Source organism: Pleurodeles waltl, chromosome 8, assembly GCF_031143425.1.
Source record: "Pleurodeles waltl isolate 20211129_DDA chromosome 8, aPleWal1.hap1.20221129, whole genome shotgun sequence".
NCBI classification, from domain to species: domain Eukaryota; kingdom Metazoa; phylum Chordata; class Amphibia; order Caudata; family Salamandridae; genus Pleurodeles; species Pleurodeles waltl.
In genome coordinates, this window is record NC_090447.1 from 1,265,485,826 (window position 1) to 1,265,504,291 (window position 18,466).

The 18,466-nt window shown below is 43.9% G+C and overlaps 1 protein-coding gene across 2 annotated transcripts in view; it reads right to left on the bottom strand.

Annotated features, from left to right (window-relative positions):
- MTUS2 (microtubule associated scaffold protein 2) overlaps positions 1 to 18,466 on the bottom strand; it is a 1,534,604-nt gene that overhangs the window by 345,479 nt on the left and 1,170,659 nt on the right. For both annotated transcript variants that reach the window (XM_069202199.1, XM_069202200.1), the window contains exon 9: positions 1,558 to 1,754. In XM_069202199.1, coding sequence (XP_069058300.1) covers positions 1,558 to 1,754 — 197 coding nt within the window. The remainder of the gene's footprint in view (positions 1 to 1,557; positions 1,755 to 18,466) is intronic.

Here is an 18,466-nt window from a genome sequence, read left to right on the forward strand (position 1 = left end):
GGCAGCCAGTGGCGTAACCAAACGTAAGTGCCCCCTGCACAGTATCTGTAGGGGGGCCACATTTCCCCTGGAACCAGTCAGGGGCCTGCCGCCCGTGCACAGTGTACTGTGGGGCTCCCCTGGAGCTCGCACCCCCTTCTGTAGAGGCTATAGGGTGGACGCCCTCCCTCTGAGCACCGTAGCCAATATTAGAGCGGAAAAACATCACACACATAAGTGACCGCCGTCCTCTATTTCTCACCCCTGATTTGGTTATGACTATCACCCTGAAGCCCAGAGGCACAGATCACACTGAAACCCAGAAGCACAGATCCCACTGATCCCACTGAAACCCAGAGGCACAGATCCCACTGAAACCCAGAGGCACAGATCCCACTGAAACCCAGAGGCACAGATCCCACTGAAACCCAGAGGCACAGATCACACTGAAACCCAGAGGTACAGATCACACTGAAACCCAGAGGCACAGATCACACTGATCACACTGAAACCCAGAGGCACAGATCCCACTGAAACCCAGAGGCACAGATCCCACTGAAACCCAGAGGCACAGATCCCACTGAAACCCAGAGGCACAGATCACACTGAAACCCAGAGGTACAGATCACACTGAAACCCAGAGGCACAGATCACACTGATCACACTGAAACCCAGAGGCACAGATCCCACTGAAACCCAGAGGCACAGATCCCACTGAAACCCAGAGGCACAGATCCCACTGAAACCCAGAGGCACAGATCCCACTGAAACCCAGAGGCACAGATCCCACTGAAACCCAGAGGCACAGGGGTTCATGCCCAAGAGGACGCGGCGGGGTTGACTGCCGTGTGGCTTTGGCGGTGGCATCTGCTTGGCTTCACTTCAGCCTTGCTGACGGCTGGCAACGATTACAGATTAGAGACCCCAGGTGGACCCCACAGTGGTGTCAGTGGCTCAGTAACACTGCGGAAAGGACAGTAGTTCTAAAGCAGCAATACACTGAGATCTCTTCTGGTCCAACCACATCTGGTAGTGGAAGTTCAGGACCGAGGCACAGTCTGCAAAGGTGTCTGTTAGTACTGCACACCTGGATCCCACGAGCGTCCATACTGTAACTCTTATAAATAAATACCTTCTTATAAAAACATTTTCAAAGAAGAAACAGTTTCCGCACAAGCGCCCCAAGTCCTTTGCTACTATGTGTAAATCCCTTCCTATAAAAACATTTTCAACGTTTTTCTTTACCTTTATCAACCTACACAACCTGAAAAAGAAGAACTTGCATTTATGACGTGCTGCGCTTATGCTGTTCAAGAAAATATGAGCCCTCTGCTTACATTTCCACTTTTGTGATGTTTCGCCAAGAAAGGCCAATTACTGTAATAATTCAGTATATATAACAAGACTGGATAACCTGATACAACATTTAAGCCAGTCAGATATAGCATACATGAAGAATAATCTGATTTTCTCCAGTTTCTCTCTGCATGGTATACACAGTCCTAGCAGCACAATACCACAGTGACCCCTGGTGCACCATAAACCAGCACTGCCAGTATTACAGGTACGCATCCTTACTTTCTTGAAGAAATGCTGTGTGGCCACAGCGAACACCTCGAACCCACGGCTGGCTCTCCTGAGCTCCTCCTGGACACACTGAAGCTGCCTCGACTGCTCTTGACACTTCTCCTTGAGCCTCTGCACGAGCTGCCGGTCGGCTTCTGGCCTGGGGTTGAATCCATTCCGTGGAACGCTGGGCCTGGGTTTCGAGTGCCCTGCAAGGTTAAGCACATTATAGCCCAAGTTACTGCTCTGAAGTGATTTTTGCCCGTGTCTTAGTTCTTTCAGTTTTGGGGGGACTTATAGGTAAGTTGCAAGCATGTTTTCAGTCTTTCTGGAGTAATAGAGACTAATACTTTTGTACTTCTAAGACGGTCTACCATTGAAAGTCTGGAGTGGCTACGGAGCATACTCCATTGCAAACTTTCATCATGAATAACTGGAGCGATGTTAACACAATAGGGATATTGTTTTTGAAATCCATTGCGTGGGATTAGAGCCCAGGACACCATTCCATCAAGGGAGTACCCAGTACCTATTTTGTAAAAAGTGCGAAGGTCTAAAGTTTTGCTCAGGAGCCTGCAGCCGGTCCTGCTTTATACTGGCCCTCCGAATACCAAGGCTGCATCGACTTGATTCCACCTCATGAATCTTCAATCCACCACCACTTATTGTCTCTTTATCTCACCCTGGCATGTTCCTGCTTTTTCTGCATTTGTCAAATTTTTCTGTCTTTCTCATCCTCCTTTCTCCTTGTTTTGTTTTTCAGTCTCCCGCTCTGTGACAAAGTCTAATGAAGAAAACTAAGTGCTGGCCCCCAAAAATGAGTGGTGGTGGGCCCCACATGCAACTACTGGCTCAACTTAAGCACTGTGGGCCCGCCTCTATTCTCTGGATACAAACATGCATATGATCAAAATCCAGACTAAAGCAGATGATTGAGCTGGTACAGCCACAGTCTACTGGTTGCTGATGAGGTACCAGATAGCCAAGGCTTCATGCATGAAAAGGCTGCCTCTATGGTTGTGGAGGGGTGGCAGTATTATGCACTGCGTTGGGCTACAGTGACATACAGGTGAGCCAGTAGCTGGCATGTATGCGTTCAACTAGTGAAGCAGGTTAAGCCTTCTGTCCAGCAAACAATATAGAGGTATGCAAATGTCAAAAACTGACAGTCATTCCCCCAAAGACACTCTTAAGATGTAAACTAACCTTAGCTGTCTGTAAGATAGCTGCACTGTACACCACTTGTAAAGCACGTAAGTATCAAACTATATAATATGAACATTTACAGCACAGAATGGGAAGTTACTTGGAAGAGGAGAGTGTTTTAAAGGGCACATCTCTAGCATCGAGTTACTTATCTGTTGCATTCATAAAATATAAACAGACAACTATAGGTGGCACCTCAAAGTTTTCAATGCCAAAATACATTAAAAAAGTTAGTCTTCCAAAACTGTTTGCTAGTACCATTCATCATGATGAATACACTATCATTCCTTGGTACAATCTGTTTTTGCCATTGACGTTTCTGCTCTACAGAACCAAAGCCAATAGATGTTTGTTGGAGCAACGTGGATGTGCCGCTTTACCAAGGCAAAACGCATCCTTTTAAAGGTGTGCTACATTTTAATCTTTCACGACGAGTGTACAGTATAATTCACCGAGTATTGCCACACTCTGATCATTTGTGGTAAGGCACTGCCAACCATAGAAGCATAAGCTATCATATATTGTTTTTATGTGTAGAAAGTGGATTAAAAAAAGTTACTTCCCATTCACTTCAATTTGCTTCCACACGAAGCTGCGGAATCCCAGGCTTGTCCCCCTCTTTCATCTCATCTCCTAGAATACTTTGGAGGCTCTGAGGACCTTGGTCAAACTGAGTCACTAACAGGTCTAAAGTGGTACCTCCTTTGAGTTGAAGGTGCAAATGTTGTTCAATTTTGGTATTGGCCACAACCCCCATACTCTGTTTAAGTGGTTCCCAACCTTTTGACTTCTGAGGACCCCCACTTTATCGTTACTGGAACCCTAGGACCCCCACTGAATCATTATTGGAATCCGGGGATTACAGGTATGCATCCTTACCACTGAGTCATTACTGAAAGATGGGGACCTTATCTGTTAATATTATTTAATTTTCTAAGCAGTCGCGGACCCACTGAGGAGGCTTCGTGGACCCCCAGAGGTCCCTGGACCATAGGTTGGGAACCACTGCTCTATATCCAAAGTAAGTATTTTAGTTTTCTCCTCCTCCCTGGACCACAAGTTGGGAGCCAGTGCTCTATATCCAAAGTAAGTATTTTAGTTTTCTCCTCCTCATAAGACAGGGTTTGCAGAAGAGCTGTCAGTTTATCAGGCCAGTGTTGCAAGCTGCCTGAAATGTATTGTCTGCTCAACATTTCTATAACTGATCCAGAAGCAACTAGACAGTGTGGTCCACACTTCTACAACTGCCATAAAATGGACTAGTTATTAATATTTGGATATTCTCCCTTTTCAACCAAGAACCCTGATACAAAGGCAGGCAAAGTCCAAGTAGAAATAGCTGTAATTGAAGCACAAACACATATCATTTAACCGAGTGCATGTGGTTGTGTCTTCTATAGTAGGTGTCTTCCACAGTAAGTTTCAAAGCACAACACAGGCCAATAATCCATGAGTGCAAAATCGAAAAAATAAGAGGCACACCGTGCACAAATGGGATTTCTCATGGCTGCACGAGGTGAAGCAGTGTTTGTACTTCATTTTGAGATTCAGGCCTACAATCCAGACAAAAACAATTGAATGCTCAACCCTGTACAAATAAAGAATATTTCACTATTTGCTCAGTAGAACGTGTACAGTAATAGTTATAACCACGTTAGCTATTGGCAGCATGTTAATGCATATATTCTAGACCAGGTGTCTTTAAACGTTTTTGCTCTGAGCCCCTCCTAAGCAAAATATTTTATAGTTGGGCCTCCCCTCCAGAAATGTATGGCAAGAATAGGGAGAGTAGGAGGGGCAGGGGTGAGCTCAGGAATGGCGTTTCGGAGATTATTTTAGGGGTATTTTTCTGTAGCTCATAATCCATGCTATGTGTGAGACATATATACAAATACATCAAACCAAAACAGAAGTTGACCAAAAATACTCAGCCCCACAATTGGGGTGTTGTGAGCAACTGCACCTCAAAAAAAAAAGAAAACTCCACACATTCCTCAAGGCATCTATCTAAAGAAGCAGTTTCTATCATTTGTAATCTAAAAAATGTCCCACTCCCAGTATAGCACCACTTCGTCTGGGCTATCTTGCTAATGCTATCCAAGGATCTCACCACTTTTCTCTTTCTCCTGGACCGTTACTCTGAGGCCCAAGGGGTCCAGACAATCAGAGCGCTCTGTCTGAACATGACCTGGCTGCCCCCCTCCCTGTCACCCCTTTGACTCACTTTGAAATGACATGTGCATGTAAACAGAGGGTGAAGGGGACAGGATCTATGGGGACCCACATGCCCCACACTTTTTAATTTTTATTTTACAAAAGCAGTTCCCTTACTTTTCTTTAAAAAAACACAACCATCCCTGAACAGTCATTGTGGCCCTTCAAGTGCCTTGGCCTAAAAATAACGGGAGAGTGGGGTTGGGGTGAAGAGGAATTTTCCTGTGCTGTGAAGCTCAGGAGGGACAGAGAGCTAAGGAGGAAAAAGGCATTCTCACTAGGGTGCCTGCTACCTGAAAGAATGTAAATATGTGCAATTGGTTAATCACCAAGGGACATATTTACAGGCCCAATGGCGCAGGGCAGTGCAGCAAGTGCCTTGCTGCCTGCCCCGTGCCACCAGGAAAGGGCAGAAATGTGTTGTATCTACAAGATACAGCACATTTCTGACCTCTCCCTCTGCATTGGCACACAAATGGCTGCCCTGCACCAATGCAGGTAGCCTTGCACAATTGGTGCAGGGGTGTCTGTGTTGTGGGGATTATTGTTTTTGTGTAGGAAGGGACACCTTCCTGCACAAAAACAACCAAGGGAGGCAATTTCCTTCTTCTATGTGTGCTACAGAATGCAGCACACATAGAAAGAGGAAAAAACAGGGAGAGACAATGTTATTTCTCCCTGTTGCGCCTCCCTTATGCCACTCCTGCGGGGGCATAGACTTTTGACTCGTTCCCAGTGTAACGATTTCTCTTAAATCTGGAAATGTGTCAAATTCCATGGGTGCTACATGGGAACACTCACTGTAACATCCGTGGCACATCTCACTAACAAAGTTTGAGGCAACACAGTGGCGTGCCCTGCGTTGCCTCACGCCTTGTCTACAAGGCCATGAAAAGCCATGCAGGCCTTGTAGATATGTCTCTGTAGTTTGTGCCACAGGAGCCTCACAAAAGTGATGCTTCGGTGGCGCAGGGGGGGCTTGTAAGTATGCCCCCAAATGTAAAGGCTGCTTAGAGGCCAGTTTAGGCTTTAATTGATGGAGTCACCTGAAGCTTCAGGGGGATAATTAATTTTTCTTTTTGATACATAATGTCAGGGTGTTATAAGCTGAGTTCTAGAAAGTGTACTTTTGAAAGACTTGTTTGCACTAGGTATACAATACCTATTACTAAAATATATGGTGAAAGCATCTGTTTTATCTTAAAACACCAAATCATTTAGCAGCAGTCTTCTGTACACTGTGAATAATACAATTTTAAAATAACGACTTGCACATTCATAGTGCTTTCTGCTCCAGGCTGAGACCTTGTAGCACTATAAATACACACGTAACTATTCCTCACATCTGCAGTTGTGGCATTACGTAGAGAATGTATTTCTATCCGATTAGCTTAACTTGCATTTATTTTTCATTTGAGCTTTTAGCATTATTTTATATGCAATTAACTGAAAGTGAAAAACAAAACATATGAAGAATATTTTGCTCCTTTAACCACATTTTTGACCAAGCCACCACCTTGCTAAAAGGAACAAAATATAATGCGTCCTGTTTTTCCTCTTTCTGTTACCAGCATATAAAATATTACAGAAAGCTTAAACGAAATATAAATGCAGGTTTAGGTAATCAGACAGAAATACATTCTTTCACATTAGGAGATTCCCCATGTATGTTATTTTTAACCACTTCAAGGACTGGATGTAAATGAAGACAGCCTGGAAACTTCCCAAGTTGCGATTCCGGGCCATCATAATTTACAAGTACTTGTTGAGCCATTTGCGCCCCCCTGGAAATGCAGCCACGGCCCCCCAAGGGGGCGCGCTCTACAGTTTGAAGACCTCTGTTCTAGGCCCTTGCATTTGATTTTTGAAAGGGTGGGTGGTATTTTCTACTTGTTTTTGGCGTGCCTATTTTATAGTAATTTCCTTCAGGTACACCTGGAGCACCTTGATTCTGGCAGATTTGCAGCCAGGAGTAATACAGAAAATGGAGTAATACTGCCAGACATTAACGATGTGCATGCAGTAATTTCATGGGCCAGTTCTAATTCTGTTGACAACCACTTAAGGGAACTTAATTTAAAATGCAGCACAGAAATTAGCCTCTGATTAAAACGCCATTAATTAAACAAGCAATTTCTCAATTTTTCCAGATGTCTAACCTCTTGCACACTTTGGTTAACAGTGTCAGATGATGTAGTGACATCAGGAATTAACATCAGAGCACCCAACCATCCAGTAAACCAGAAGTTATGTATAAGCAAACATATGGGCTTTATATTTATCGTATTAGGAGCAGAGCTGATGTTGGCCTGCAAAATAAATCTTCAAAATACTCTGAGCTCCCACGAAGTTTACTTATAGCAAGATACCTGTGAGACATGCACCACTGGCAGTGCAACTGCACAACCATTAGCACAACATTCTAAAAACTTAGTTTTAACATCTCTATACCAAAACAATGCAAGCTGAAATTAGCCAAGTCTTTGAAAATCAATTTTACACAGACAGGCATAGAAAAATGTAATGAGATGGAAATGGGCTGGAAACAAGTTGGAAATCTACCTTTGGATGTGATGGTACCACGCAACCTTTTCCATGGTTACAAGCAGCTACACAGCCCAAAGACAAGTGATACAAACTACCTGGAATGTACTTCAGAATACCACAACGCCTCAACTGAACTTTTCTGAATCTTCTACAAAAGCAAATATAGTCACCTGAATCCTCATGAAAGTGGGGAGACAACCTTATGTCCATTTTCTCAGCAAAACTGTTTACCTTTGGGCCAAAACTACTCCAACTCTTAAGGCTCACTTCACGGCCTTCACACAAGAGACCAAATCCCCTGAAACATTCAGTGAATTTTTATGCATCTTAGAAGTTTCAATTACCAAGTTTTTAAACGCATGTAAAACATCTGCTTCACCCACAGACATTTGCAGTGGCAGAGTATTTAAGGTGAGTGAAGCTGCCCTATCACTTGGCGATTCATAGCCTACCTCATCGAAAGCGAAGTCCCTTCCGAGGTTTAAGCACACAATCACAGTCCTTAAAACTTCAAGTTAACAATTTCAGAAATACCGTATTCAACCATCTGTGTCTCCTCCAGGGGATTTTGCCTGTGCTGTGATTCGCCAATTCTAATACCCTTGTCAATACCTTGTTATCTCTTGCATGGACTACTGCAATATCAATTGTGGTAGGTTCCCACCAAGATACTTGCTAAACCAGATGGAACCCACAAGTCATGGTTTCTTCATTATCATTAGCGTAGCATCATTGGAATGCATCACTCTCACCTAGGTGTGATAACACCGCTTCCAAATCAACAGGAATTCAAAACCCGTGCCTAGGACAAAAGGTCTTCAGGAAGCATACATCCTTCAAAGTCACCAAGGTACTACAGCAACATCAGCCATCACCAGCCAGATAGCAGTCTATCTCTGTCTGCTCAGTAACTGATAAATGTTAGACAGTATTTATTTGAATTTACTAGGACCCATCCAGGGTAACTCCCTGCCAATCACCCTATCAATACATGCAAACAGATAAAAAATATTAAGAAAATATGGAAACTCATTTCTAGTGCGAAGTATGCGTTTGTTGTGCAGCCTTTACATCCCGGGCCACCCGTTGTGGTTGTGTACGTCGCAGGCGTTACACTGGGAGTCTTTACACCAAAGGTAATATTTCCTGCCTTCACGTCAGAGATCCTTTACACTGAGGGTAGTTTTTTTGCATAATTAGAATGTTTGAAAGCATAGCCAATAAAATAAAATGACAGTAGAGTGCCCAACATATAAGGTAGGGATCTTAAATGTTAGTGACATGTTTAAATGCGAGATTGGTTGGTGCATTGGACCAATGACGTTCGAAACCTGATACGAAGAAAAAGAAAACATAGATACGAAGAAAGTACATAAAGAAAGCATAAGGAAGGTCTGCAGTCCTAATTTTACGTGGAGGACATGGTCTTTTCAATACACCTGGTCCTATATATATATAACCTACTTTGTACTGGATCCAGACTACAGAAACACATTGTAATCGTGCAGTATAGTATATTTTACATTTTCCTCCACATGAAACATCAAACCAAAGTGTTCTTGCATTGCTTTTAAAGGGAATCCATCAATGCACCACTGACATATTTGTAAATGTGCCTGTTCTGACACTCTCCTGACATAGACGATGTCAATGTGAAGAAAGTCTTGCTAAGAAAATCAAAAATAAAATTTTCGTTTGTGATTTACAGTGGACTATTCGCCCTAGTGCGTTTATGTGTTTACTGATCACTTTTCAGAGTGATAAAAAAGTAGACCATTTTCAGCAAAGAAATCAAAAGCTAAGTGGAATTTAATTTTTAAAAAACGCAGTAGTATGTGATAGGATCAGGATGAAAGGACACGTTCTCTAAGGGTTTGCTTAGATCCTAGGGATGAAAGATGCATTAATGGGGAGCGAACAAATTTCTAAAGATCCCAAAATAGGTAAAGAAGATGGGAGAGGAGGACTAATGCTAGCAAAATCGACTGATCACACATGGGTCGGTTCTTGTTCAGAGAGCTGGTGCAACTTGCCAGACTTTCACAGCTACCAGAGCAGGATGGGGGCTGTGAGGAGTGGAGGCCACAAGCCCTGGCCAGATGCTCTCTTGGAAGTGGATTGTGCTATGAGTGGCTCTGTGGGAGAAGGTGACAGTGTCTCCCTCGCCAGTGGGTGAGGTGAGCTTGGCTTGACCTGGTGCCAGCAGAAAAGTCCACAGGTTAGAGGTACTTTTTTTTTTATTTTTTTTATCTTGCCAGCTGATTTTTCTACACACAGTTTTAACGAGTAGGGGAAACCATCTCCGCGTTTCACCAAAGCCCCTTCCTGTTTTCCAAAGCATGGGACTACCTCCATCAGCTGAGAGAATGAAGTCATTGGATCGAGGAAAGATAAACAGACTGACATGTGGTGCCTTGAGACTGATTCCCTTCATGGTCCTTTGTGATAAATTCTAAGAGAAATGCAGTGAGCAACGCAGTGGGGTTCAGTATGAGATGTGCATAGAATGCATTACCTTGGCCGTTGGCCCATTAGGCTTGAAGGTTGGAAATTTGCTAGTCTTTTTTGCTGTATTTTTTTTGTTTATCAGAGCAGAGTTCCATAAATAGGAATGTTATCTAGATCACTTCAGGATACAATTATTTTCAGTGTTAAACCTTCAACATCAGGAGCTTGTCTAACAGACACTTTCTCGATCGCAGCCTTCTTTTAAACAACACTCTTTATATATTTCTCAAGAATAGAGATATATGCAGGCATCCTCTGAATCGATGGATAGTTTGCATCAACGAAATGATACTGTTGTTCCATTAATGCCCCTACGAATCGTTCAGATCGGTTTTTGCAACATAAGCAGCATATGCAGGGGACTGATTCCCAGCAATTGTCCACATTTGAGAGAGACTGAATATACAGTAGGACTAATGATTACTTTGTTAATTCCATCTATCCACATTCCCCATCTTTGGTTAATTAATGAGACATAAAGAACTCTTAGACGAACCAGTAGCATTATCACCTATGGAATCATCCGTTAGAATCTCCTCGTAATATCTGTTTACACAAAATGTTGTCAACCTTCTCAGGTCTCTTAGCTCGGAGGAGGGAGGGGGTGCAGGGGTGTTTCAGATACATTAACCACAATGTAAAAAAACAATTAAGGAATGATTAGACAAGTGAACTCAATATTTAAGTGTTACAATAATAATATAAACATCTTAAAAGACATGCCTAAATATTTAAACCAGTAAATCAAAAAACTTAAAAAATGTAAACAGCTTCTTCAGGTGCCATCTAGAATGGATTATTTAAATAAACAAGTATGCTGTCTTTTAACTGTGATGGCCTTTTTAACATTAAAATATAGTCTGGTAGCCTCGGGTATTAAAGCAGAATCACTTAATTTTATAAATAAGAATGATATGTTACCATTTTCAGTTGAAAATGCAAACGAATTCCAATAAATACGTGGAAGTTAGTAATGTTATGATTAACACACCTGCAGCTGATGTAGAAGTGATATCTGGAAATACAAATCGGATTGAACAATCACTTTATCAGTTTGAGCATACAGATGGAGACGTTCCTAATACATCTAAAAAGCAATTAAAAACTAAGGAAACGTAACAAATAATGGAAGTGTGACTTCGCTCTTCAAGGTAGAAAGAGGCTTATTTTAAGAGAATTATTTTTTCTGACTTTTAAATTACAGAAAACACCTAAAGAACTCAAAATTGGTAGTGTGGTGTAGTCTGTAACAATCTGCACCAGACTCCCCTTGATGGATGGAAGGAAGGCCTTCGATGCCAGGCGAATGGTCTGCAACTCCTGAAGAATAATATGGGGCAAGGTTTCCACCAGAGACCAGAGGTCTCTAATTTCCACCTCACCCAGATGATCTTCCCAACCCAGAAGTGACACATCCGTCATCACTGTCAGTTCTGGATGGTGAAGGGATGGAGCTGTGCTGTCAGTCCTATTGCAAATGTGCAGCCGCCACTCCAGATCATGTGTATTTTGAATAGCATCTGACAGGTTTCCTTTGTGCTGAGACCATGGGAACTTCAGATTTAAGAGCTCACATCTGCCTCTTGGCATAGTCAACAAGGAGAATACTGGAGGCTAAAAGGCCAAGAAGCCTCAGAGCTGCTGCCACCAAGATCCAGAACTGCGGCTAAATGATTGGGATCATAGCCCAAAGATCCTGGACTTGTTGCAACAGAGGGAAGGTCCTAAAAGCTACCATATCCAGGACAGCACCAATGAAAATAAACCTCTGTGAAGGAGTCAGATACAACTGAACTACGGATGTCAGAAGATTCGCCATCATCTAGAGGTGGTCGATGACTGACCATGGCAAATCCTCCTTCAACAGCCCATTGTCAAGGTAGGGGAAAACTGGTATCCTGACCATCAAAGATAGGCAGGGACGACCGCAATCTTTTTTGTGAACACCCGCGGGGCAGTGGTGAGACCAAAAGGAAGCACAAGCTGAAAGTGCTCTTGGCCTACCTTAAACCACAGGGAATGTCGCAGGATGGATATAGGTGTCCTTCAGGTTGAAGGATACCATGCAGTCACTCGGATCCAGGGCAGGCAGAATCTGGCCGGACATGAGCATTTTGAATTTGTCCTTCCACAGGATGGCATTCAAAAGACACAAATGTAAGATGGGCCAAGGGCCCCCATCCGTCTTCGTCATGAGAAACGGTGAGAGTAGCAACTCTCTTATTTCTGAGTCTGGAATCCTTTTGATGGTTTATTCGGAAAGTATAACACCTTTTGCAACAGAATGGGCATGTTCCTCTGAGATTTGCTGTGATGTAGGGGGAAGATTCAGTAGAGCAGGAAGAAAGGGTACAGCATAGCCATTGTGAACAATTTGAAGGGCCCATCTGTTAGATTTGATGGATTGCCACCTGGGATAAAGTGCTGAATGCTGCTTCCCAGAGGGTGATTGTACACCACTAATGGCATGCTAAAGCGGCTTCATGGATGTTACATCAGAGGAAGGTGACTGAGAAGAACAGTGCCCTTGGTGGCCTGCACATTGGTTGCTTGAATCAAGGTCCCAGCCTTGAAAGAACTGAATTATTTGAGCAGAGGGATGTGGAGACTGACCCTCACCATAACCCACCCCTATAATGGCCGAGGAATTTCCAAAACTGGTAAAGGAACTGTTTGGCAGTGGTCAAAAGACTGAGAAGATGCTGTTGCCCTATTCTCCTTAAATTGTTCCAAATCAGAATCAGCCATGACTCATTAAAAGGCACATCCATGAGAGAGGCCTATATGCCTCCAGAACAATATAAATCACATATTTAGTGCCATCTTCACCACCCTGAGTTGCCTGAGCCATACAGTCTTCTGGGACTGCCAACAAAATCTTATTGGACATGTCACAGAGGGCATGCTTATATCTGCACAACAAAGAAACTGCATTGACTGACTTAATTGTAGGGCTATGTGAAGAATGTCAAGATGTCACTGAGCAAGCACACTCCATGGCCCTCCCAAGCAACTCAGTTACTGTCTTAGAGAATAGGTGGCAAAAGTGACCCGTATGCTACATTTAAAAACAAAAGATGGCTCCAGTGTTGATTTTCACATGTGAAATGTTCTTTCTGTATGTGTAAAGCCAATCATGACGTGTAGTATCAATCACTTTTATGTATTCAAGTATAATGTATCTCACTGCTTTTGTTTAGGGACTATATGTTCCATGAGGCCTTGTGCTTCAGCCATCTTGGGCAGGACATGTTTATAAAAAGCGTCTCAGCCGATGAATCATGTTCATTAGTCTGAGAACTGCCTGGAGAGAGGAAGTCTCTGCTTGCTGATCCTCGTGGCAAATCCATGTTCCTTGGAAACTTGATGCTGCTTTCTATCCCTATGGTTCAGTATGGGGCATCAGCTGGATCTCCCGAGTAAGGCCCCTGTGGGCCAACTCCATGTTAGAAAACCAAGACTTTCCTTGTGTAAGGAGAGAATATTTTAATAAGACATTCTTTACCAAGACCATTTTGAAAAAAGGAGTGTTGAGTAATAGTTGAAAACCAAAAACCTTGAAATCTTTAGCAATAATCATCATGAACCAAGTGAAAGGTGTTATTCTGACGTACCGTTTGACTTAACAATGACCTCTATATTCAAGAGTCCAAGCCATGGCTCATGAACAGAGAAAACCTGTTAAAAGTCAGTTAGTCGTTATTTGTACTGTCACATTCTTGTCTCTTAAGGCAGGGTGAAGCAACCTCTGCTTTTTCAAGGGGTCTTAACAGTGATACAATGTTCCTCAAAGAACGGAACAGTGTCTAAAACTGGAGAATCAGCAGTTAAAAGTTTGTTCAAATAATGTTTATCTAGTTTTGTTATCCACTCATGATTTATGAAACTAGAGAGGCAGAAGAGTCAAAGCACAAAACCCTTTTCTTTGCAGGTGCTTATGTTATATTGCTACTAAAGGAAGTGTTGATAAGAGGGTTATAATAATGAGATTAGCAAAGAGACTAAAAACAGGCCTCTTTCTTTTTCAGATTACCCTCCCAGCTGTTCCTTTTCTGAAAGCCTTCATCCCACTGAGCCACTCCAATCCTTCGTGCTATTACAGCAATCAGAGATAGAAGGTAGAACTATAAGATCTTCGTACAAGCCCAGAAGAGAAAGACTTTGCTGAACAAGAAAGCATTTGGTTTCCGAATGCCTCAATCCTCTTAGTCTTCCTCAACAGGAGAGTCGTGGAAAATGAATGTGGGTTCATCTTGCAGGCTGAAGCTGGAATCACCAAACATTTAGTGGTAGAAAGTGTAGTGAGGAAATCAGGTGCCTATTCATGAGTGTGAGAGAACAGATTCCATGTCCTTGACTTGGAGAGGGACTTACGCAAGGCCTGTGACTTCTTCTTGTGTTCGGCAATGCATAGATTTATTTCCTGGGTCTGGAATCAACTTCAGGTGCATGAGGACACACTTATCACACAACTTCAAATAGTTGCCTGAATCCAAACACCAGAGACTTAGCTCAGGCTTGTCTGTGACTGATAACTGTTTCCTAAAGTCGAAGCATGGTTTGAAACCGCAGTTTTTTTTACAAAGGGAAGTTGTTCCCTAGCAAACTGGATTTTCTTATTTTAGAAGTTGTTGGAAGACCAATGAAATTAGTATCAGAGCTCTGGAACTGCACCGGAAGGCACAGAAAGAAAGAAACTTCTCAACAAGCAAGGGTGGTGCCTATATATGGCTGTGCTCCATCATTTCCAGGGGGTGTGGAGATGCATGATGGCACCTAGCATTGCGGAGAACCATTGCTGAAAAGTTTACAGATACAGTCTGATGCCTGGGAAATACTCTAAAGGTGAAGAATCTGCAGTTAGAAGTATCCACCAGAAACAGCAAGAGGGAAGTGACATAGGCCCTCATTATGACATTGGCGGTAAATCCCACTTACTGCCATGCCGACTACCGCCAACATAACACTGTCGCCGTGGATAACCGCCAAGCATATTATGACACACACAACCCAATCCGTCACTATACAGCCACACACACAAGTCCGCTAGCCCAAAGGTCAGTGACAAACTGGCGGTACCAAACCCCACACTGTTACGCCAACAGAACTACGCCCACAGCATTATGACCCACAAATCACCACGGCGGACATTTAATGGTGGTAAACCATTGGCAGTACATATCGCCGTGCTCAAAATGAACAAGTTACTTACCTTCTGTAACGCTTTTTCTGGTGGATACACTAACTACCTGTGGATTCCTCACCTTATGAATTTGATCCTTGCGCCAGCATCCGACGGAAAGTCTTCTTCCTAGCTGTCTACGTCGACGAGGACGTCATAATGACACGGCTCCGCGTGACTCCGTCTGACGTCAACGTGCCAATAAGAGGTCCTCGTCAGCGTACTGACGTCAGTTTCACCTCATTTTGTTTGTGCTCTTAAAGCAAACAGGAGTAAACCGACCATGAAAATTGATAATTAATATAGAAAGATATACACACCCAAAAACTTTGTCCATTTAAATCATCCATTCTTATTGAGAGCTTAAATACAAGAATATACAAAAATATATAGAGAAATATCACTATATACATATAAATATACATATAAATATAAGAATAAACATTAAACCAAAGACTGCAAGAGAACCGTGTAATCAGGCAGGCAACGGGGAGGCGGGAGGGACCGTGAGGAATCCACAGGTAGTTAGTGTATCCACCAGAAAAAGCGTTACCGAAGGTAAGTAACTTGTTCTTCTGATGGATACAACTACCTGTGGATTCCTCACCTTATGAATAGAGTCCCAAGCAGTACCGCACTCGGTGGTGGGTGCCCGCCTGATTACACTAAGAAATCCTGCAATACTGAGCGAGCAAAATGACCGTCCCTCCTCATCTCAGAGTCTAAACAGTAATGTTTTACGAAAGTATGGAGGGACGCCCAAGTTGCCGCTTTACATATATCTATCAATGGAATTCCCCTCGCCAGAGCCGAGGATGCAGATTTAGCTCTAGTAGAGTGGGCCCTGATACCTTCAGGAGGGACCTTTTTTGCCAAAGAGTAACAGATCTTGATACACAAGATGACCCACCTGGAGAGTGTCCTTTTCAGTACCGCTCTGCCCTTTTGCTGACCAGCATATCCAACAAACAGTTGCTCATCTAAACGAAAGTCCTTAGTTCTTTCGAGGTAAAAAGTCAGGGCCCTCTTAGGGTCCAACCTATGGAGTCTCTCTTCTTCTTTAGACGGGTGGGTAGGAGGGTAAAAAGCAGGAAGAGTGATATTTTGCCCTATATGAAAAGGGGTGACAACGTTTGGTAGAAAAGCAGCCCTGGTTTTTAGAACCACTTTATCAGGGAAAAACATAGTGAAAGGGGGCTTAACGGAAAGTGCCTGAAGCTCTCCAACCCTCCTGGCAGAAGTAATTGCGATTAAGAAAACAGTCTTGAAGGCTAAATATCTCAATGGACATGAATGCATGGGCTCAAAAGGCGAACCCATTAAGAATGTTAAAACAAGATTTAAGTCCCACTGAGGCATGTGAAAAGGAGTAGGAGGAAAGCTATTCACCAAACCCTTAAGGAACCTATGTACAATGGGAGAGTTGAATAAAGATGGCTGGTCCGGAAGGCAAAGAAACGCAGACAGAGCTGCCAAATAACCCTTAACTGTAGCTATAGCACAGCCTTTCTTCGCCAAACTAAGAACAAACAAAAGTACATCTGAAAGATGGGCCTTTAAAGGATCTTTTTGGTTCTCCCCACACCACAGCACAAATTTAGCCCACCTTCCGGCATAAATAGATTTAGTGGAGTGTCGCCTGGACGATAGTATAACATCCACTACATCCGGTGGGAGAGAAAAGGAACTCAGGTTGCCCCGTTCAATCTCCAGGCATGAAGGTGCAGGCTCTGGAGGTGGGGGTGTAAAATCTGCCCCTGTGATTGAGAGAGGAGATCTGCCCTGAGCGGGAGACGGAGCGGAGGACACTGAGAGAGTTGAAGTAGGTTTGTATACCATACCCTTCTCGGCCAGTCCGGTGCTACCAATATGACTTGGGCCCGGACTTGACGAACCTTCCTCAAAACCCGAGGAATCAAGGGTAAAGGGGGAAATGCGTAAAGCAACTGGCCACCCCAGGACATCTGAAACGCGTCCCCCAACGCCCCTTGCATCGGATACTGGAGGCTGCCGAATTACGGGCAATGCGCGTTCTCCAGAGTGGCAAATAAATCCACCTGAGGAGTACCCCACATCTCGAAGATGTGGAGGACCAGATCCGGATGGAGACGCCACTCGTGATCTAATGAGAAGTGATGACTGAGAACGTCCACACGTACATTCAACACTCCGGCAAAATGACTTGCCATCAAGCAAATCTGATGGTCCTGAGCCCAAGACCAGAGTCGGAGGGCTTCTCGGCAAAGAAGATATGACCCCACTCCTCCCTGCTTGTTTATATACCACATTGCGGTAGTGTTGTCCGTCAGGGTCTGAACTGACTGACCGCGAAGGGAAGGGAGGAAGGCCTTGAGCGCCAAACGTACTGCCCGCAATTCCAACAGATTAATATGTAACATCTGTTCCGCTGGAGACCAACGACCCTTGATCTCCAGGTCCCCCAGATGAGCTCCCCACCCTAGAGTGAAAGCATCCGAAATCACTGTGGCCACTGGAGGAGGCAGTGAAAACGGTTTTCCTTGGGAAAGGTTGCCGTCCTCTACCCACCAAAGAAGATCCGCTACAGCGTCCCTGGAGATCTTTATTGAATCCCTGAGATCCCCCTTGTGCTGGAACCACTGTCTGCGGAGGCACGACTGAAGAGCCCTCATATGCCAGCGAGCATGAGTGACCAACAGAATGCAAGAAGCTAACAGACCTAGCAGGCGTAAGACCTTGAGGACTGGAACTGCCGCTCCACTTTGAAACAAAGGAATCAACGCCTGAATGTCCCGTACCCGCTGAGGTGGGGGGTAGGCCCAAAACTTTGTCGTGTCCAGTACTGCCCCTATGAACAGGAGGCGTTGAGAGGGCTCCAGGTGAGATTTGGGTACGTTCACCGAAAAACCCAGATCGAACAACAACTGCGTTGTCATTCGCAGATGAGACAACACAATCTCTGGAGACTTGGCTTTGATCAACCAATCGTCCAGGTAGGGAAAAACCGGTACCTCCCTCTTTCTGAGATGTTCTGCAACAACTGCCATCACCTTTGTGAAGACCTGGGGTGCTGAAGTAAGACCAAACGGAAGGACCGCAAACTGGTAATGTTGCAATCCGACCACAAAACGGAGATACTTCCTGTGCGACTTGATTATGGGAACATGAAAGTACGTGTCCTGCAAGTCGACAGACACCATCCAGTCTCCTTCGTTCAACGCCAATAGCACCTGCTCTAGGGTCAGCATTTTGAATTTTTCCTGCTTGAGGAACAAATTCAAAATC